The sequence below is a fragment of the Pleurodeles waltl genome, chromosome 10 (genome assembly GCF_031143425.1).
Source record: "Pleurodeles waltl isolate 20211129_DDA chromosome 10, aPleWal1.hap1.20221129, whole genome shotgun sequence".
In the NCBI taxonomy this organism is placed as follows: Eukaryota; Metazoa; Chordata; class Amphibia; order Caudata; family Salamandridae; genus Pleurodeles; species Pleurodeles waltl.
Genome location: NC_090449.1, coordinates 1,035,959,661 through 1,035,982,395, shown reverse-complemented (window position 1 = coordinate 1,035,982,395; position 22,735 = coordinate 1,035,959,661). Strand labels below are relative to the sequence as shown.

Below are 22,735 nucleotides of genomic sequence, written 5' to 3'. Positions count from 1 at the left end.
AGCCTGCACAGGCTCCCAGTCTGCCTGGGAGGGCCCTGGCTGGACGCTTCCAGCCAATCCCGACGCTGCTTTGAGCAGCCTCAGGATTGGCCGCAGGGCAGGCTGGGAGCCTGTGCCTGCGTGCAGCAGAAGAGGGGAGTAGGAGCGGAGTTATGTTTTTTTAAAATGTTAATTATTGGCCCCCGCGCGCTGCCCTGTGAGCCGCGACTGCTGTCTTCAATGAAGCGCTCAATATTACAGTGCTCTAACATCAGTCTAGTTAGTATCAAATCTGTTCTGTCAATTATAATAAGATAATTAAATCTGCAACTTCATGTGCTGAGTAACTAAAAGCTATATATACTAATCACAATATTAATTATTCACCTCTCCCTAAAACATGAATATCTGTGGAAGAATGTATCCTGAATAGATCCTCCAGGCCCTCCCCACCACTTACCAGCGCTCAGAAGACACTTCTAGTTCGAGTAACAAAGGAGCATGTTTATTCAAGAGCATGCAGTTAACCATACCAGCATAACTGCTGTCTTTACGTCAAGTGAGCCCAACTTTTGGGAGTGATCCTGGTTAACTGTTTAACTGGGCTCCTGCTGAGACCCCCCTCTTTGTTCCTTGGTCACATGAGTCGCCTACGGAGGAGCCATTCGATGAGAGCCACTCACCATGCTAAAAGATCAATTCTCTCATTCCGTGCATGGACTGAACAAATTACACAATTACTTGTTAGTAGGAGCAGTGGTATCCTGGCAGAGTGTAAACCAAGTCAATAACTCTAAAGCAACAATGCCAAAATGGTAATTTAATCCAGGTCAACATAAACCTTGAAAAAGAGGATTGGGAAAGAGAGAAAACACAGAAGGCGGGTGAGTCATTTCCTATTCGATGACGATTTCCACTGGGCCCAGACTCATTGGCCTTTGTGCACATTGTATAATTTATGCTGCCAACTTAAGCCAAGACGTGAAGTCACCTGGCTCATGGATTCATCATGTTGTTTCCCTCATCCTGAAGTTAATCATCTGTGTGGGTAGTGGCCATGTGATGCCCGAGCAGAAAGTTTTCCAATGCTGCCTCCTCTGGCAGAACAGAGCTGGGGGGGGGGGAGCAGGAGGTTGCCATGGCAACCCGCTATCTACCCGTACTCTCCCTGGTAGGAAGATGCGCTGTGCATAGGCTTGGGATGTGCCATTGTTTTATTGTATTAGATTATTTATAGAGCGCATTCTGGGGAAAGCATCGAAGCGCTATACAGACCATAAATGCAGAAAAACAAACCCAGATTATCACTAATAATTAGTTTGCAATGAATTCCTGCAGCCTTACGTCAACCAGAGATCCCTCAGAACATTCTGCAAAGAGTTGTATTTACCATAGAAACTCAACATTGCATCACAATAAGAGAACTAATTCGGATTGCTAATTAGCATTGAGCAAAGTGGAACCCAGAACAATTAACAACACAACAATTTCAATTTTTTCAGCAAGAAATGCTATCCCCAAAATTTATTTTCCTTGGTAACTGCCATCAAGTACTCAACAGATCTTATGTATTGAAACTTCACATTGGTTCCCGGAAACAATCTACGTGGCAACAGAGCACCCGTTTTAGCCTTGAGATCATACATGGTCGCGTGATGTCTTTATTGGGACGTGCCTTGTTAATAAACATTATCAGAATTAATTTGTGTGCCACTTCCGGTGCCAGCTAGACCAATGCCACCCTAATAAAGGGTAAAATGTTCTGGTTTCTAAAGATGGGGCATGTTCAGCTTCTTAGCACATAACTGAATTGAGCACAAACCATCAGGCCAACCAATTTAAGGTGGATTCCCTCAGTGGAGACCTCATTTAAAGCCTGCCACATATAGTAGTGACTGACTGTCCATCGCTGGAGTCCATAACTTCTCGCTAAAAATGGAAATTGCAAGAAACACATGCAATGACATGTAAACCATAAGACAGAAAATTCAGACATAAATAGCTGCTACCAAACAACCGTGAAGTTAGCATTAAGTTCACAGGGAGAGTCATAATGCCCTTGTGCGAGTACTGTGGCTCCTCATCCTTGGGTATTTGGCTCACCGGAACTTTGGGTTGTATACAAGCCACATAAAGGGCGGACCAGCTTAAATTTCCAAGTCCTGGGATAAATGTTTCACAGTCCCTCTCTCCTCCAACTCCAATGTCTTGAGTGACTGAATCTGTCTTTCTTGCTGAAATACTCCCATCAGACATATTTTCTCGGCACATCTAAACTTTGGTCTGGACCCTCCTAATGCCTCAATCATCAACTTTCGGTCCTCTGAAATTCCTATCATTATATGACCAAACTGAATCACCAAATACCGATAAGGTGTCCACTCCCTTGAGGCATGTTCTATAGCAACCATCCAGAAAACTGAAATCCCCAGCCACCACTGTCTTAAGCCTGAACTTGACATTTCTTGACATGTCAATATTCAAACTAGCCCCACACTGCAGGAGGCCCTGACTATTCTGTGGTCATGCAGTCATTTTTGGGTGATTGCTGCCCATCTCACTCTGCAACCAGTTCCCCAGGCTTCAGCCCAGTGATAACATGGCAGGGTGGTAGAACTGAGAGTCCAGCATTGTTCATGACTTCTTTCTTCTTCTCTCACCTGTAAGATACTCCAGCAGGTACGCACCTGCCAGAGGCCGCCCGCGAATACTGCTCGCCCATCACGAGGCGCGGCTTCTGAGCCGCTAAACTGAAGGAAACAAACGGGGGAGGGCGGGCTCCCCTAGCTCCCCCTGCCCAACCGTGCTGGTCCAGCTCACCAATGAGTGGTGTGCTTTGAAAAAAGAAAAAGGCAAAGACTAAAGAGTTCTATATACACCATGCACATCCTAGAATGTGGATACATAAAACGGAGGTGAGAGGACTCCCTATTGACTATCAGGTTGGCCAATTACAAAGTTTCTACACCAATCATTCGTAACACATCGGTTTTAAGAATTAGGCTGTATAGCCCAATAGAAAAAAAACTATTAGTCTCCTGGTTAAATAACACCATCAACTGAAACCAATAGACAACAGTGTGAGACACCAGTAGCCAATTCCAAAGCGCAACTGGAATCATCTGGGATATTCTTGCAGTTCCAAGATGCAAGTGGAATCATCTGGGGTTTTCTTGCAATTCTAAGATGCAGTTGGAATCATCTGGGATTTTCTTGCCTCGCAATTCCAAGATGCAATTGGGATCATCTGGGATTTTCTTGCAGTTTATGAGATGCCAGCAACTATTCCGTTTTATACCATCTCTAGTTTTTCACTTTTATTTCCACCATGACAGTGCTCTAGGACAAAGCTCAACAACAAATATCTTTTAATGATAACACTATAGCCCATAGCCTGTGCTACAGGGTGCAAAGCATCTGAGTGGGCACGGGTACAATACTAACTTTTTGGCTTCGGGCTAATAAGAAACTATCAATGGCCACAGGAAGTGGCTAACTGCATCAAAATATATACATTTCCCAGCTCCTCAAAGTGCACTTTCCCAGGAGGGGCATCTGTGTGCAGAGCCTCTCTAAGGGGCCCTCCTGGCAAACTGGCACCACCCTCCAGCTCCCCTGCAGGCAAGTTTCTTTGAACTGCACTCGCAGGGGCCTGCTATTCTAATCAACTTAATGTGGGTACCGTGAACTTAATTACAATGACTGGCCCCTGACAGTATCAGGGGACCAAGAATTCTTAGTTCCCTGCATTCTTCAGTGCTCGGAATAACAAATTCTAATTTTGAGGGGCATTTCTCGTCCATTGCTCCCTTTTCTTCCATACTGCTTGAGGAGGACCCAGGAACTGTGAAACTGCAGCAGTTTCTCATCCACCTTCCAGGATGGGGTAAAGGGCATTTCGCCCAATCATAGTTACAGAAATGATGCTTTCAAAAGACATATAGGATAATAAGGGATTTTCCACAGGGAATTAAGTGGTAATCCCAACTGACAGATTCCAATAAACAATTGAATAATTAACTACAATAAAAATAAAAACTCCTTTTTTATTTTTTTTAAAGAAATAGGAATTATATAACAAAGTCTTTCCCACCATTCCCCAGTTTAACCAGATGAACAAGTGAAAAAAATAATGACTATTTGTTTTTATACTGTGTGGGACCCTTATGACATTAAAGAGAAGTGTTCTTTTTGTATAGTACACAGAGTTTGATATGCCGTAGTTCTAGTCACACTCCCTCCCCCCATTTTCACGTGAACTGTGACTCTCAGTAGACATCCTCCCCTGGGGCAAGAAACTGAATGATCTGAAAAACTACCCGAAAACATCTGCTCCAAAATTCTGTACCTGCATGGTGGTTGCAAACATTTAGGACCTCATTTTGATACTGGCGGTAAAAACTGCATACCGCCGTGGCGACGGCTGCCAAAAGACCGTTGCCGCGGCTACCAGCTGTCCGCCGTATTATGACCACAGCCGGATTTCCGTCAGAAGGATGGCAGAAATACGGCTGTGGCCATGCCGGCAGATGGCGGTAAGGTGGCACTGCTGCCACCAGCAGTGCCACGCCAGTAGACCGCCGCCAGCCGTATTATGACCCATAATACGGCCTGGTGGTGTTCTGCTGGCGGACGCGGCTGGTGGCAGCAGCGCCCCGTGCCATCTCCTGCCGGAGGACCCCCTGTACACAGGAAAGTCGGGTCTCCGACAGGGGAGGTGGGTGGGGGTGTTGTGTGGGTGTGTATGTTTATGTTTGTATGTGCGTGGATGCGGGTGTGTGTTGCATGTTGGATGCAAGAGTGCATGCATGGAGGTGTGAGTGTGTGTATGTTGTGTTTTATGAATGCGTGCATGCGTGCATGTCTGAAAGTGTGTGCGGGTGTGGGAGTGGATGTATGCATGTGTGTATGTTTGTGGGAAAAGGGTGTGTGTATGTGTGTGTGTCAAGGGTAAGGCGTGAATGTAGGGATGTGGGGGTGCTTTGGAGAGGCAGGGGGTGGGGAGTAACTGGAGTGGGAAGGGGGGGAGACCCCTATCAGTGACAGGGAAGGAATTCCCTGTTACTGATAGTGCCTACTGCTATGGTTTTCGTGGTGGTAAGGAAGCCACAAAAACCATGCTGGTAGGCGGGGTCATAATCCTGCAGGCGGTACAGTGATGGCCGCCGGGCTGAAGATGTATATCTCCAGCCCGGCGGCTGTTACCGCCGTGGCGGTCGGAGTGGTACATTGGCGGGTTGGCTCCAGCCAACCCGCCAATGTCACAATATAGCGGTAAGTCCTGCCATCCTGTTAGCAGTACTTACCGCCAACCGCCAGGGTCGTAATGACCCCCTCAATCTCCTAGTGACACATGTCCACATGTACAAACCCCTTTTGCATTTCTTAATGGTCTAAATCGGTATTTTGGGCTGTTAAGAAATGCAAAACAGCCTTTTCTTATGTACAAAGGCCTTCAAGAAATCACAATTTGCGATTCCCAAAATAGGAAATCACAAATAGGGATTTTCTATTTGCAATTCCTAATCTGATGTACAAAGCATTTCCTAAATGCGACTTGGGCATTTAGGAAATACAATTACCACTGACTTGAAATCGGTGGTAACCAGGTGCAATTAAAAAAAAGCACCCCAGGGTGCTTTTTAAAATTGCAAAAGAGCTCACAAATCCCCCTTAAGCATATGTGTGCTCTAGAGGTGCACCCCTTTTTTTGGGGTGCACCACAGGGGACCTTTTGACCTTTTCCATCCCTGGTTCTGCATTTCCTAAATAGCAATTTCTTAATAAGAAATCGCTAATTAGGAAATGCAAAACTGGCCTCTAATGCAATGGAATTTCTTAATACCGATTTTCTAATAGCGATTCCTACTTTGTCAGAATCGCTATTAGGAAATCGGTATCTCTGCACATAGGGCCAGATGTACGAAGCAGTTTTCAAGTCGCAAACGGTGAATCGAGCCCATTTGCGACTTGAAAAATGCTATTTGGGATGTACAAAGCCCAAACTGCGATTTACTAACTTGTTACCAAATCGCTGTTTGGGTTTTGCGATTCGGTATTAGAAAGGGGAGTGACAAGGGCGTCCCTTCCTATTACCGAATCCAGATGGTATGTATGATTGTTTTGTGACCGTGAATGCGGTCGCAAAACAATTACAATTAGCACCAGTTATAAACTGGTGCTAATCCATCCGCAAACGGGAAGGGGTCCTATGTGAATGGCAGCAAAAATATTTTTCCACTCCCTGCTCTGAAAAAATTAAAAGAAAACTTTTCATTTTTTATTTTGAAATGCATCTCGTTTTCCTTACAGGAAAACGGGCTGCATTTAAAAAAAAACAAAAAAAAACTGCTTTGTTTAAAAGCAGTCACAGACGTGGTGGTCTGCTGTCTCCAGCAGGCCACCATCCCTGTGAGCGCGCCCATTCCCAATGGGGTTGCAAATTGTGACCTACCTCATGAATATTCATGAGGTAGGTCATTTGCGACCCCATTGGGAATCGCAGTGTCATTGACACTGTTGTACATCAGGTTTTGCGACTCCCAAATTGCGCGTCACTCTGAATCGCAATTTGCGAGTCGCAAAACCTGATTTTTGTACATGTGGCCCATAGCATTTTCCATTTCTTAAATAGCGATTTCTATGAAGTCACTATTTAAGAAATGCAAAATTACATTTTTGTACATCTGGCCCACAGTCACCAAATGATGATCTACGTCAGTACCCTTAATGAGATAATAAGTCAGCATTTGTCAAAATTGTTTTAGCTGGATCACTCCTCATCACTCATAGTCAAATCTCTGTGCTTGAGAAGTGCCTGAGAATTCAAGGGTCAGACATCTGTGAAAGTTCAAAGCTCTGGCCTTGGGTCATTCTCCGCTTCTGAGGAAACTGAGTGGTCTGGCCGCGAACAGGAAGTACTTCAAAGCCGGGCTCAGCAAGCGTCTTCTTCAAATAGCGCCCTACCCCAGCTGGCGCGCATGACACCATGTTTGGCATGTTACTCTTCGTCCTTCACATCAAAGGCATGGAACATTGGCAGCCCAATGCCAGGAGCCCCAGGGGCCATTTAAATAGCTGAGAGCCCACAACGACACAGGACTGGCGCGAAACTGTAGCACGCTCTGACTGTACCATGTATCAATGTACCAAAGCACTGCACTGGATTAAATCAGAGGTGTGGATGTGTCCTTGCAAACTAAGCTGACTCCATTTTGATTAGTTAGGAAATGGCTACCGCACCGGAAGTCCACCATTTTAGTAAGAAGAATTAACAAATGGCCCAGTGTCGTCTTCCACCGACCCCAAAACATGCAGTTAACTTATATTGGAATTGGTGTACAAATTGTTTACATAAAACTATTAGCAATGCATGAGTTTGAAGGTACTGACCTGGCCAGGTTTAGTGTCACAGTTTAAAAAGTTGGGCCACAGAAACTTTTTTGAGTTTACAGTGTATATACGGGATGATGGGGAATTTATGTCGGAGCTTTAGAATGCAAAATTATTTTTTAACTGGGTCCTTCTGACTGACACCACCAGCCCCACTACTGCTGCCTACATGACACGTCTTGCCAAAACGTACTTCTTCATGAAAACAATCACTGCATAGGCCTCAACTGCTGATTGAGCAAAATCTTCCATGTTAATACTTGTGGATATGCATATGTGTGTGTTGCTTGGGTGCATGTGAGTTGGTGGGCAGGCACATATGTGCATGTCTATGTGTGGAGTGTGTGTTCTTGCTTGCAAGCACAAATGTGTGTTTGTGTGTGTGATTACATCCACACATACATTTGTATATGTGTGTGTGTGTGTGTGTGTGTGTGTGTGTGTGTGTGATTATATCCACACATACATTTGTATATGTGTGTGTGTGTGTGTGTGTGTGAAACACATACTTGTGTGTGTGACTGTGAATATGTGGTGTGTCACTATTTTGAGGGCTTTATGGTATTATGTGTGCATATGCTTTAGACAGACGTGATGATAATATGTATTTGGGTGCAGCAGCCTGTGTGTGTTATCTGGCGAGCCTATGTGGGGGTGACCTTAAATTGTGCTCAGCCCTGTGTTTGCACAAACAAGCAGAACTAGATTTTAAATTGTTGGAACACTCCATACAAACTGTGGTATTTATAATAATAATCTGTGTCTGATGGGTTTGAATACAGTTTGTGAACATTGTCACTAATTACTTTACACCAGTGGTTCCCAACCTGTGGTCCGGGGACCCCTGGAGGTCCGCGAAGCCTTCTCAGGGGGTCCGCAAGAGCCTAGAAAATTAAAAAATATTAACAAATATTGACAAATTAGGTCCCCAGCATCCAGTATTGACTCAGACGGGTTCCCCGGATTCCCATGATGATTTAGTGGGGGTCCCTGGGTTCCATTAATGTTAAAGTGGGGGTCCTCAGAAATCAAAATGTTGGGAACCACTGCTTTACACCAATTTCTCACTTTGCACTCTTGTTTTCTTTTGTTTTTGCTCATGGGCGCTGTTCTCAAAGGATGATTATTATCTTGCTTTAAATATTTCAAAGGGCTATTGTTTCTTTGTTATGTGTAATTCCTGAAATCATGCTTTAACACATAATCATGGTGTACACCCTAATCCATCCAACTCCAGTCTGCCTGACCCCAGTCCACCCCAATTCACCCCACACCAATCCACACCACCCAAATCCAATTCAATCCACCCCACTCCAAAGCCCCCCAGCCCACCTCACTCTAATCTGCCCCACTCCTGTTCACCCCAATCCAATCTAAAGCAATCTACACCACTCCAAAATAATTTGCCCCTCTCCAATCCAAAACAATCTGCACCACTCCAATCCAAAACAATATGTCCCACTCTACTCCAAAACAATATGCCACACTCCCCTCTGCCAACTCTAAAACAATCTGGCCCGCTGCAGTCTGCTCACTCCAATCCAAAACAATCACCATCCCTCCAATCTCCCTCACTGCAATCCAAAACAATATGGCCCACTCAAGTTCAAAACAATCTGTTTCACTCCAATCCTTTTCGACCAAAATCTGCCACACTCCAATCCGCCCCACTCAAATCTTTCCCACTTTAATACAAAACAATCTGTCCCACTCTAATGCAAACCACCCACACGAGTTCAGGCCACCCACTCCAATCCACCCCATACCAATCCAGTCCACATCACTACAAACCCCACCCCACCCCATCCTAGTTCAGTCCACTCCACTCCACTCTACTCCACTCCAATCCATCCACCCCACTCCACCCCCTTCAGTGCAATCCACCCCACTCCAATTTACCCTGCTCCAATCCACTCCAATCCAGTTCACCCCAAACCAGTCCATCACACCCCATTCCAATCCAATCCACCCTATTCCTTCCCCATCCCATTTCAATCCTCCCCACCCCACTTCACCCCACAACAATCCACTCCACTCACTCCAATCCACAACATCCCACTCTATCCCAATTCCAATTCACCCATCCCAGTTCAGTCCAACCCACTCCAATCCAATCTATCCAGCCCAACACACTTCAATCCATTCCACCCCACCCCAATCCAATACACCCCAATCCAATCTACCCCAATCCAATCCACCCACTCCAATCCACCCCACCCCTATCCAATCCACCCCACGCCAATCCAATCCATGCCTATTCAATCCAGTCCATCCCAGAGTAATCCAACACACCCCACTCAATCCAATCCACCCTACCTCACCCCACCCCATTTCAATCCACCCTATTCTAATTCAATTCACACCATTCCAGTACACCCCACACGAATCCACCACATTCATTCAAACCACCACACTCCAATCCACCCCACTCTATCCCAGTCCAATACATTGCACCCCATCCAAGATCAGCCCAAACTACCCAAATCCAATCTACCCAACCCACTCCAATCCAATCCATCCCACTCCAATCTAATCCACCCCAATCCAATGTACCCCACTCCAATCAAATCCACTCCAGGCCAATCCACCCCACTCCAATCCTAACCACCCCACACCTATCCAATACACCCCACGCAATCCAGTCCACACCACACCATTCCAATCCACTCCAATCCAGTTAATCAAATCTACCCCACCTCATACCAATCCATCCCGCTCCAGTCCATTCTATTCCAGCCCACCCCAATCCAATCCACCCTACTCCAGTCCAAATTGCCCACCCCAGCCCTATCACTCAATCCAAACAACCCACCCCAATCCAGTCTAATCTACCCCAACCTAATCCACCCCACTCTTCCCCAATCCTATCCACCCCACTGTACTTCAATCCAGTCCACTCCACTACCTTAATCCACTCCAACCCACTCCAACTCCAATCAAGTTAATCAAATCCACCCCACCTCATACCAATCCATCCCGCTCCAGTCCATTCTATTCCAGCCCACCCCAATCCAATCCACCCTACTCCAGTCCAAATTGCCCACCCCAGCCCTATCACTCAATCCAAACAACCCACCCCAATCCAGTCTAATCTACCCCAACCTAATCCACCCCACTCTTCCCCAATCCTATCCACCCCACTGTACTTCAATCCAGTCCACTCCACTACCTTAATCCACTCCAACCCACTCCAACCTATTTAACCCCACTTCTCTCTATGACGCACACTGCCACTGAACCGTTGAACTCTACTCCCCTCTCCTCAACTCTACTATACTCTACTCCCACTACTCCACTCTATGGCACTCCAACAAATCCATTCTATGACACGCTTCTCCTCCACTCAATTTTAACACTCACTGAAGTTTAGCAATACTGGACAGCAGCCACACTGGTGTACAGTAGGGAAAAACACATTCCCAAAGCCAATAGCTCTTGTGTTGGTGCGACCTATTGGCTTTGCCAGTGCTTGTTACTGTTTGTGGGATTGTTTTATGGTCTGGTGGGACAGTTTTTACTACTGATTTCCTTGGTATTACGACACGCATTGGCTGCTGAAAGTTCAAATCTATGCAATCTCTCATACCTTGCAAAACACCTATACAACTTGTCTTTACAAGTTCACAACTTCCCTGACTTGAAAATTGACACTTTTTCAGCTATCTGGTTCACTAATGGTAGAACAGTTTTACTGCGGTGCCTGGCCCTATTTTCTGTCCCAGTCTGATCCCCTACATCGGCAATAGGACTCTACATCTGGATGTAGGCATGTTGTCTCTCTCTGCTCCTCCCATCATAGTGCGTCATTTTCAGATCTTTAATGGCAGTAGTGGAGTATAAATGAGTCAGCTGGTTAATTAATTATGCATGTATTGAAATCCCTGCCCTTGTCCAACTTCTACTTTCTCTACGTGTGTTACTGTTTGGCTGCCGGGAGATGTTAGAGTATTGTTGCTGAGCATGAGGCCAGATAAGACGCAAAAGGATCCATGAAGGTGCTAGCAGCAATTTAGCACTGAATGGCCATTAAGGCCCCTCAGTGTTAGTGGTAGCCGGATCCACGTAATGCTGAAACATATGTCATGTGATATACGTACACTTCAGAGCAATATATTTTGAAAGAAATTGGTTTGTTTTTGACATTTTCATCAAAAGGTCAGATTTTACTATATCTTACATTGGGTTGGACATATCAATAAAAACTAACTGATCGAAAACATGTGCATCGAAAAAGGTAACAATTTTCAATAGGATTGTCCCCTTCATTTGCAAAGTTTTAAGTTCTCATCTACAGACAGCTTTAGTTGTCTCTTGGACAGATCTCTATTCCCAAAATACATTGAATGTGATTTAGGTTATTAGATGGCTTCACTGCCTATCTCATTACTCCTGACTTTTTGGCTTTCCTCTCTCTTGTTGTGTCAACTCCACCTAGAAGCATTTTGGTCCCGCATTGTTCCCATTTGATGAGCCGCATCCTTCCACTGCTCAGGTGAGAGGTGTTAGACCTGTCAGCTCTTGGTGTGGTTCCCCCTGTCTTTTTGCTTCTGCCCTCCTGTTTTTGATCCTGTGCTGAATTTCATTTTTGCTGGCTTTAGGATTCTGGACGCTTTACCACTGCTGACCAGTGCTAAAGTGCAAGTGCTCTCCGTCTAAATTGTACTGGTGATTGATTGGTTTAGCTACAACTGGTACATTTAATTTACTAATAAGTTCCTAGTATAGTGCACCATGTGTGCCCAGGGCCTGTCAATCAAACGCTACTAGTGGGCTCGCAGCAGTGATTTTGAAACCCACATGTAACCCTGTAAACATGTCTCAGACCTGCCAGGGCAATGTCTGTGTGGGCAGTTTTAAACTACCATTTCAATCTGGCAAGTGCACCCACTTGCCAGGCCCAAACATTCCCTTTTACTACATGTAAGACACTCCTAAAGTAGTCCCAGGCAGCCCCATGGGCAAGGGCAGTGTAGTTAAAAGGTAGGACATGTACTCGTGTGGTTTACATGTCCTGATAGTGAAATACTCCTAAATGTGTTTTTCAGTATTGCAAGGATTATTTCTCCCATGGGGAAACATGGGTATTGCCTTGAAATATCTTTTAAGTGTAATTTCCCATTGGGAGCAGATAGAGATTTGGAGTTTGGGATCTCTGAACTCACAATTTGAAAATACAAGTTTTGGTGAAGTTGGTTTTTGAATTGTGAGTTTGAAAATGCCACTTTTAGAAAGTGGGCATTTTCTTGCTTAACCATTCTGTACATCTGCCTGTCTGCTGAATACACGTCTGGATCAGGATGACAGTTGGGCTGTTTGTGCATTCACTCTAGACAGTCACACAAAGGGAGCTGAGGTGTGCCCTGCATATATTGATGGCCCATCAACAGGCTGATGGGTCTTCCTGAGCTGGAGTAGGGGAGCAGCTGACACTTGCACCTTAATAGGGCTGTGCCTGTTCTCACACAAAGCAGTCCCCAACCCCCTGGAGTGTGTCTGAGGCCAGGGCAGAGAAAGGCAGGATCTTGCGCACTACAAAGACTTCTCTTTGAAGTTTGCCTACTTCAACAACAGAAATGGGTATAAATACTGGACCTCTGACACCACAGATTTAGAATCCTTCTGGACTGAGGACATTATGCCAGAGAGAAGAGCTGGATGCTCTAGGAGGGACTGCCACTCAGCCTGTTCCTATGCTGTGCTGGCCCGCTGCCTGCTGCTTCTGTCCTGGCCTGGGAGTGAAAGAACTGGACTTTGCTTTGTACATCCTGCTTTCAAAGGTTCTCCAAGGGCTTGGACTGAGTTTGCATCCTGTTAAGAAGTCTCAGCGACATCAAAGACTTAATCTGCCAGCACCTGGGCTCTCTGGCTGAGAGTCTTGACTTGCCAAGTGGTGCCAAATCCAGTTCCTGGACCCTTAGGATTTGCGAATATCGCTCTCAAATTCAGTTTTGGGAGTGAGTTCTAGTGTACCAAGGAAACAAGCACATCGACTCCTGAGCGACTTCGGAACCGGCACCACTGTCCAACTCGCTGCCTGCTCTGGAGCCATGGTCCCCACTGATTGCAACAACCGTGATCAATGCCGCAGGCATGACCCCACTGCAGCGCCTAAGAAGTCCTGCCACAGCAAGAGTCCAGAGCACCGTGTCACCAACGTCCATGACACCCGACTCTGCCCGACCTGTGGCCCCGTGGTGTGATCCCAACACCGCTAAGCCGGCACCTCGAGTCTTGACCTGCTGGATTCACTGACCCCACCTTGTTGTAAGGAACCAACACCTCACCACTGATGCCGCATCACCTCCACTGCAACCGCAAGGAAACCGACGCCTCACCTCCCCTGCCTAGATGCTAGACCGGTTCCGGTGATGCCTCACCTCCCAAACTCCGTGCAACATCTTTGTTTCCTCATCTGTTTCCAAGGTACTGTACCTGGGGTCCGTATGACTCTGTGACAGGCCCGTACTACCTCATGAGTGGTGTTGGACTGTTGGGAATGACTCCATTAAGATGTTGTGATAGCCCCAGCTGGAGCTATTATGTCTCTACGTGCTATACTAAGATTTCATTTTTGAAAAGTTGCATCTTTACCTGTGTATGTTGGAGTTTTGTCGATTGGTCTTGTTTTACTCAGATAAGTATTGGCAATTTTTCTAAACTTGCGAAGAGTACTTTTGTGGTGTTTTCACTGTGTTACTGTGTGTGTGTACAAATACTTTACACATTGCCTCTGAGATAAGCCTGGCTGCTTGTGCCAGGCTACTATGGGGGTATCTTAGCTGGGCGGCTCCCTTACACTGACTATAGTGAGGGTCTCTGCTTGGACAGGGTGCAAACCGCTGTCAACTAGAGACCTCATTTCTAACAAGAGGACTCTTCTTTATTTTATTTTATACACTTTATCCGAATGCGTTTGTTTTCTCACTCTCTACTCTATACACTGCTTCCTTCTCCACTTCCCCCAAGTTCATACATTGCTCCCCCTCACCCTTCCCCATCCCGCTTGGTGTTTTGTTTTATTTTATTTTTTATAACTAACACCCCTCCTTGCTCCCTCTGTTTGGTGGCATTTGCTTTCCCCGCACTATATGCTCACTCGGCACCTGCTTTTTTGAGGGCCCATCAGCTGAAACTTGCTGCTGAGGAGTTCCTTCCTTTAAAAATGTTTATGCCTGCATTCTTCTCCTTCTGGAGCTGAGAAGCATTGAAGGGAAAGTGGTGGCTAGCAAATCAGCAAGCTACTAGTGCCTAGACAGCTTTCTTGGGGAAGCATACTGAATCATTCCTGGGTTAAAATCTGCTTGCATACTTTTAGCATATATGCGTGAATCATGGCACTCTGCAGCATCCATTTCAGAGTCAGGCGACAATCGTATTTACCTGTCTAGTTTCCATGTGAGTAGGAGGTGAGTATGATAATATGAGAATATGACAAGTCTAGCATGTCCTGCCTGTCCCTAAAATGGCCACGGCTTAAGCAATGGCCTGTCCTCCATGTCAAGGTTTGTGCCTGTGCGAGCTCTAAGTAGGAGGGCATGTGAGCCGCCAGGACACAAAGGCACCCATTTGTCTGAGACTGGCGTGCAAGCCACCATTGCTAGGGACCTCATAGAGAACCTGGAGTTTCTCCCCAAGGATGGTAACTACCACCACCTTTCAGCCCATGCATGAAACCTGTCCCACGGGAGGCTTTCACTTGACATAAGTCAGAAGATGAGATTTGACTAGAGGTTTGGTATAGGAGCACTGATAACTTTTAGGGGCTCACTGCTTTCACATTGGGACATTATTACACTAATACGTATAACTCAGGGCGGAGGCTTTATGTGCTGTGATTGCAAGGTTATTTACCACATCGTGTGGGATCATTTGCTGATTAATTTGAGGGCATTTTGACTAGAGGTTTGAGGCATAAATTGCTCTCTGGCTGAGGTGTTACTGCCCTCAGGTTGCTCCTGCAATTCTGGAGGAGGTGTTTTAATGCTCTTGAGGATGGTAGGAAGTCACTCGTACTTTGTAGATAACAGCTTGTTGACCTCAAAATAGGTAATTAGTTACGTTTCAGATTGGCGTGTATTACTTTAGGGATTATTGTGCTCATGCATGAGGGATATTACACAAGGCGTCAGGTGCATTATTCTATAGATGGTGGTTTGTTGCCTCTGAATGTGGGAGCCATTACTATGTACATAGTAACCAGTACCATATCCAAAAGGTGTTTACTCCTCGGAGGTTGGAGTATGTATTACTCTGGAGCTGGGGTCTTATTTGTGTATTAATGGAGCCTTAACCATTAAAGGGAACAAGATAGGCTTTAGTACTCTGTTGTTTAAGATGGCTTGAGACCTGACCAATGATTCAAGATTGCTTGAAATGAGGCAGAAAGTAAAACATTTTACATGGTGAAAAACAGAAGTGCTTTTTAAGTGTTGGCTACAGTTAGCTTTCGCTGTCTGTTGGCCCGGCCTATTGTCTCCGACATGCCTAGAGTGGGATTTGTGCCACCCCCTTGCTAACAATTGGAGGGCTTTGGTGTCTATATCACTTCTTGCATCCTCATGGTTTCCTCCCTACTCTAGCTCTTGACCACCCATGAGCATCTTAATTTCACATTGCTCAGATCAGATGAGTTGTAGTCGCTCATTGCTTCATTAAGGGACTGTTTTTAAATTTTACTTTAGGCACTCCATGGAAGTGCATGTGTTTTCCTGCTCCTTTTTTCTATGTGCTGCTTTCCCCTTCTCAATCCCACCCCAAACTTGTGTGTTGCTTCCTTAACCCCTCCCTGTCCAGCTCTGCTTTAAAAAAAAAAAAATAACCTTGACCCATTCCCTAACTTGAACCAAACCATACCCTAAACCTCATTCCTAATCTGTTCCCAAATCTTTACTCTAAACTTGACATTTGAATCCTTACAGGGATAAGAGAAGAGTGCAAAAAAGACGAGGTGCTACAGAGAACATGGGGCAGAAAGAGGGTCGGTGATAAAGGGGCAGAGGGCAGAGGACAGAGCTAAGCATGTGACTAAAGAAAGAAACATTGGTAAAAGCGCAGTGGAAACAGTAGGATGGTGGGATAACCAATGAAGGTCCATGCCTACATCACCTAAGGCTCTCTACTACTAATTTGGATTTGTACGCCTCAGGAAGCCCCATTGTGTTATTTAACCATGAGAACAGACGTTCAGCCATTGTATTGCAACACAAGTGAAGAAGCTGAAGTGAACCCATTGCAGAGCTCATCCTCCCCTCTCACAAATCACCGCACTCAAAATTATCCAGTACCTGACACTTGCACGCTGCGCGGTTAGCGCAGCAGTGAGCCATGGCCGCCTCCTCTCGTTGATTGCTGATGACTCTACCGTCGGAGCTCTCGGATATGATTGCCAATGAGCGCGGTGGTCTTCAAGTGGCCCTTGAATCACAAAGTCCTCTAAAAGCACCGTTGCTTTAGACTTGTTGCCTTGCCCTTGCAGTGCACGTTGGGGATGTCTGATTGTAGTCTCTCTGAATGATCAAAACAAGGACTAAATCCATTAATATAATATTTGTTTAAAGAAATACCAGTGCTTGTCAAACACAGTAAAATCAAACCGAAGAGGGCACTCCCTTCTAAGGTAAGCGAGTTATGAGGAGTGGATGCGTTGTACTGGCACCGCATGCCTGCTGCCGCATGAGACTGGGTGCTTTTGGAGTAGCAGAGCCGGATGTGACTGGATCACATAAGGTAGGTCAGTGCTAGGTTTAGCATGAGAGCAGCACCAGGGTTCCATGGGGAGCCTGTGCAGGTGTCCCAGGGACTGATGGAACACCAGTAATAGGGCTGTGAGGCGGCAGGAACAGGTAAGATTTGTTATTATTTTTTTTTTTTATTTCCCCTGACCCCATCGCCCACCACCCGCCCCTCCCCTTGAGATTTGCGGCGACTGCCGCTGGAGTTGAAGACACACCTAATTAAAGAGCACTTCTTCACAATGCATCAATAATCCAATTAAGAGCTGCTTCTTCTGTCAAGAATGCTTGGCTTTGACCCGGTACAGCAGCCCACTTCAATATTGGTTGGGATCATCCCGTACAAATACCACATGCATGCAGACATACAAACATACATAAACAAACATACAAGTGGTCAAGTATTTGAGGGGTTTAGAGCCTTGACACCTTGAGAAATACTGTGCCTCTGCTTCTCGTATGCCCGTGGCCTCCTGAGCCATATTGGAAACTGGCGAGTTGTAGGGGGCGGGATCTATGAATTGATTAGTGAGTGAAGCAGACAATCTTAGTTGTTATTCTCATTTCAATGAAGTTCTTTGAGGATAGGGTGATGTAAATTAATTTCCCAGACAAATAGAGGAGAGCGTGGAAGAACAATTACTGCTTTGATGGGTGTCAGTGATCATTCCGGGTTGTCAGCCAGGATTGGGTTCCACACACCTAATGTAGGACAAGTGCAAGATCTCCAGCTTTGAGATGCGGTGGGGATATTATTTTGTAAACTTCTTGAGGTGGAGCAGGTGGAAGTTAGCTGATCTGCCTAGGTGGTTTATATGTGGGACGAACAAGAGATCGATTCAAGGCAAATACCGTAATTTTACAAAGGCATCGAGTGCACCACCAAATCCATCTTGTTTTAGGTCATTGGTTAGGTTTAGTTCAAATTTCATCCCATGTGCGTGGGGAAAAAAGCACAAATCCGTTTGGGATGGACTTAGATGCAGAAAATTGACATCTTCAGTTTGAGCTTCGAGAACTTAAAACGGACAATGTGAATATCATGTGAGCCTGATGTTTTCATGTATAGCTAGGTTTCATTTAAATAGTGATGGATGAATACACGCTATCTTCAAGCATCAAACTTAGGGGCTCAAGGCACTGGTTAAAACCTTTACGAATCCTGCAGCCATGTGTGACATGTGGATGACAATTTTCACTAGTTGGTGGCGATCTCTTAGGAATGAGGTTAACTACTTTCGTACACTGCTAGGCAAGCCCCTGCATTGCTCCAGCATCCTTAGTAACCAAGGATCGTCAGCCATATGGAAGGACAGTGAGTAATCTAAGTGGCCAAGAGGGCAAGTATCTATATGACGCAGAACCTTGAGCCTAGCAGAATCACTACTGAATTCAGAGCAAAAGCCAGATTGCTGATTTATCAGGATGTGCATAGTGCACTCTGCTGATGGAGGCAACAAAGAGATTGGTGACACAATGCTCCACAGTTTTGCCTTGGCGGGAAGACTTGATGGAGGTCTGAAGTTTGATAGAATGTTGCCATCAAGGTTCGCCTTTTTAAAAGCTGGAGTAAACTGGCCCACTTTGAGAAGTTCAGCGAACTGTTGATTGCATGGTACTAAAAAGCTTGGGTTGTACCTAGCACCCAGGGCAGCAAACAAGCATTTCTCTTCTAGTTCTGCTCAGAGCTCACATAAAATGCCATAGGACTCACTGCCCACTTCCTCATTAGCTGCTGTCAAACACTTTCATGAGTCCCAGGCCACAAACAGTGTCTAAAAAGTAAAGTGACATTATTCCCTACTGTACAGCAGACAAAGGACAGTGGGTGACCAGTAAGTGGCTTCAACTCACAGATCCAGCTGTCCCCACCTCCCCCAGATGTTTGTGACCGGTAGCTATGTACAGTTTTCTCATAAATGTTACCTGGTCACTTCAGCTTCTTTCCTAAACTGACATGTGGAATTATAGTGGTGCCACAAGCATGCAATTTTTCAATTGTTATGCTCAAGGGAACATTGTACTGTTATTTCCCACTCAGCGGGGACGCGCAGTGATCTGGGTGTTAGTAAACTCGGATCTCGATTACTGTAATTACCTTCATGGCCGCTTTCTTCTTGAATTACTCAGAGACTGTAAAGAGTCCAGAGTGTAGCCCTAACATTCACTTTAGGGCTTAAGAGATAAGGCTCTCACATCTCATCATAAGAGCTTACATTCATTTCAACCGCATCCTCACCGTCAGGAATCTTGCTTTGGTTTTCAGATGCTTCTGGGTATTGAATACACCGATTCATGAAGTACCACTCATGGTGAGTGCTTCTATCTGACAGTCTGAAATCTCTTGGCCCTTACAGTAGAGGCTTGTGGGCCACGGTAGGGGCTGGGGGTACTGCAGGGGAAGGGAGGGAATAAACATTTAATTTTTTTTTTTTTTTAATAATTTACCTCCTCCGCCGTTCCTCTGTCCCTTGACGCTCCTCGCTGCAGGCACAGGCTCCCAGCCTGCCCTGCGCCAATCCTGACGCTGCTCAGAGCAGCGTCAGGATTGGCTGGAAGCGCCCAGCCAGGGCTGTCCCAGGCAGACTGGGAGCCTACAGCGCATGCTTGTTTCGCCGTCCCGAGACGGCCGGCCAAACACACATGTACTGTGAAGGGGGAGTGCTGAGCACTCCCCCTCAGTGCACGTCACCCCTGTGGCCCCGCCCATTTCAAAGAAACAATGATAAACATAGTTTATCATTGTTTTCTTTAAAGGGTTTTGTAGCTGCCGCTGCTGGCGGGGGGTGACGCTCCTCCGCCCAAACGCCAAACCAGGCCCTTACAAGTGTGTGTCTGAGGTGAGCTACAGGATTGTGATGCATTGTTGCATTTCTGTAGTTCTTCATATCCCTGATAGATATGTGGCTTCTGAATCCCCCATCTCACAGCTGACTGGGAAACAGTGTACCAGGAAGACAAGCCAGTCCAGGCAGGGATTTTAGAAAGTAGCATCTTTCTTCTTGCATGGTGGCGGGGTAGAGGCTGGGTCCTTCACCCTTCTGTGCTTTTCTCTGCTGATCCAGTGGAAGGATGCTTCACAGAGGCTCCTAAACATGGAGAAAACATACATATGAATACACAGGAGCTTTTGTGTGTGAAAGATGGCAATCAATTTTGGGTACAATGCACAATGGCCCTGTAAAGCAGAATAAAGTACTCAGTGTCCCCAGTGATCAAACAGAAAATGCAACAGAACTCTGAATATAGATGTGAATATACAATAAGGCAACAAATGTATAAGGTCAGAAAAGGAAATGGAAAATTATTTCCGGCTCGAGACCTGTTCTGTGAGTTGTAGTGCCAGTGGCGTATTAACCTCAGTGGTTGCTTAATGAGGTTACTATCAGGAGAGAAAGGACTCAAGGATACCCATGTGGAATCAGAAAAGTGGGAGAAGCTTAAAAAAATAATGTAAATAAATAATGCAAGATGCTAGGGAACAAAGGTGAGATGAACAGTTTCTGAAAAAATATCAAACTGAAGTGTTGAGGACTATGACAGCCAAAAAATACTTGTTAACGTGACAAAATGGTGCAATGAATGATTAAGCCAAAATTATAAAAATAAGCAACTGGGAGTAATTATCACCGAGGTGAGTGCCACTGAGCTTACTTTCTGAGCAAGAGGCAAATAATTAAGGGGCATCTGCATGGGGATTGTTAGCTTCTGCAGCACAGCAGGTCTCCTTACTGCACCGCGCGACAGGGAAAGGGCACGAATCTGCCATATTTAAAACAATTTTGCACATACTACCTTTTCTCCTGCTCTGATGCCATTTTGGCTTCCTGGTACCAACGCGGGTGACCGTGCACCTTGCAGGATTGTTTACTCAAGATTTACGGAGCCATTAACGGCCACGCAAAGTGGCCGTTAGTGGCGGGGGTTCATAAATCTCACTCAAGGTTTGCGTCACGCATGTACCACATTGCGTAGCGCAAATGCGACGCCGTCCGGGTCATTAATATGACCCTAAATTTTGAATAATCAGTAACACAGGAAGGGTATAGATACAAATACTTCAGTGGGTATAAATGGGAAGACAACCTATTTTATCAGATGCCTAAAAAGGAAACAAACAATCTATTATTGAGAACTGGACTAACTCGGCAGGGGGGTTACAGTATGGCATTCATCTCTGTACTGCTGATTCACTATAAGCTGGAAGTCACTGCTTGGGGCGTGTTTAACTTATGAATTTCTTCACCAAAGTTAACGGATGTATCTAGACCAAGGCCACTGGAATTATGTGGCAGAAGAGGCCCAAATTATGCGCAGGGCTGAGTAAATTATGCTGTAACAAAAGGCAAATTATGCAGCATAATGCAGAATATGTTATAATAGTATAATTTCATTATTTTGTCATTTTTACACTCGTTAACACTGTCTGGGCAATGCTTGCATCTTGTTAGTAAAAGTTAAATATCCAAATATAGAAATAAGGAACAGAAAGGTGAGCAGTCAGAGTTTGCAAAGGGACATCCTCTGCATGGCAAAAATTGTCACAGCATTTTTAGGTTTTTTTTTGGGACTGTTTGTGTTAGAAACAGCGGGCATATTTACAAGCCCCTTGCGCCACCTTGGCTTTTCTGCTGCTCTATATTTACAAAGTGGCGCAGTGCTTGCATTGCACAACTTTGCGAACTCTTGCGCTACATTATGCCTGCGCCAGGTATAATGTATGCAAGGGGGGTGCTCTGGCGCAGGGCGGCCTGAACAAATGACGCAGTGAAATTTACAGAGCTCAGAGCAGGCGTTAAAATGACACACCCTTTACATTCTATGGGCCTCCGTGTGATTTGCTGCACTAGCGTCAACATTTTTGACGCAAGTGAAGCAAAGCGCCACAATTGCATGCATATTGTAAATACATTGTAACCATGGTGTCGTTAGGTGCGTTAAGGGAGGGACACACAAGAAGAGTGGTGCATTATCAATGATGCACCACTTTCTTGTAAATATGCCCCAAAATGTTTTTTTTTTGGGGTGTAAAATATGCAGATTGTGCTGCAGATGAAGGAGTATGTGGCAAATGCAGGAAATCTAGAATTTTGCGACAAACGCCACTGCCGCACAACCACATAATTCCAGTGGCCCTGGTCTAGACACAATATTGTTTTATAGGTATGTGGTGCAGCTCATTCTATTTCTGTTTCAGCCGCAGCCACTCAATAAAATGATTGGTATATTTTTTCTTTTACATTGTTCTTCCCTAAATAAACCATTCAACATTTATTCGTTTTTTTCTTGATTACATTTTAAATTGTCTTTCCTTAAATCCTGACGACATTTTCTCTGTTTTTCAGGTACGGGAAGATCGTATCCACAAAGGCAATTCTCGACAAAAACACGAACCAGTGCAAAGGTGCGTACCCCGTTCCCTCCGACTTCTAGGGGTTCTTTCCGTGATGCTAACACCCAGTGGAGTGCACAGCACACTGCGAGGCTTATTTAATAACGCGTTGATGAGTTGCACTTCCAGAAGCATTGTTCATTAATTTTGTCATTAACAAACAAAATGAAATTCACAAGACGGAACAAGTATCAAATTGTTCGACCGGGAATGTAAATTACCTTATTACCGTCCTACTGTA

At 45.3% G+C, this 22,735-nt stretch overlaps 1 protein-coding gene across 2 annotated transcripts in view; it reads left to right on the top strand.

Moving 5' to 3' along the window:
- RBMS3 (RNA binding motif single stranded interacting protein 3) overlaps positions 1 to 22,735 on the top strand; it is a 1,236,319-nt gene that overhangs the window by 410,525 nt on the left and 803,059 nt on the right. For both annotated transcript variants that reach the window (XM_069212004.1, XM_069212005.1), the window contains exon 3: positions 22,448 to 22,506. In XM_069212004.1, the coding sequence (XP_069068105.1) occupies positions 22,448 to 22,506 (59 nt within the window). The remainder of the gene's footprint in view (positions 1 to 22,447; positions 22,507 to 22,735) is intronic.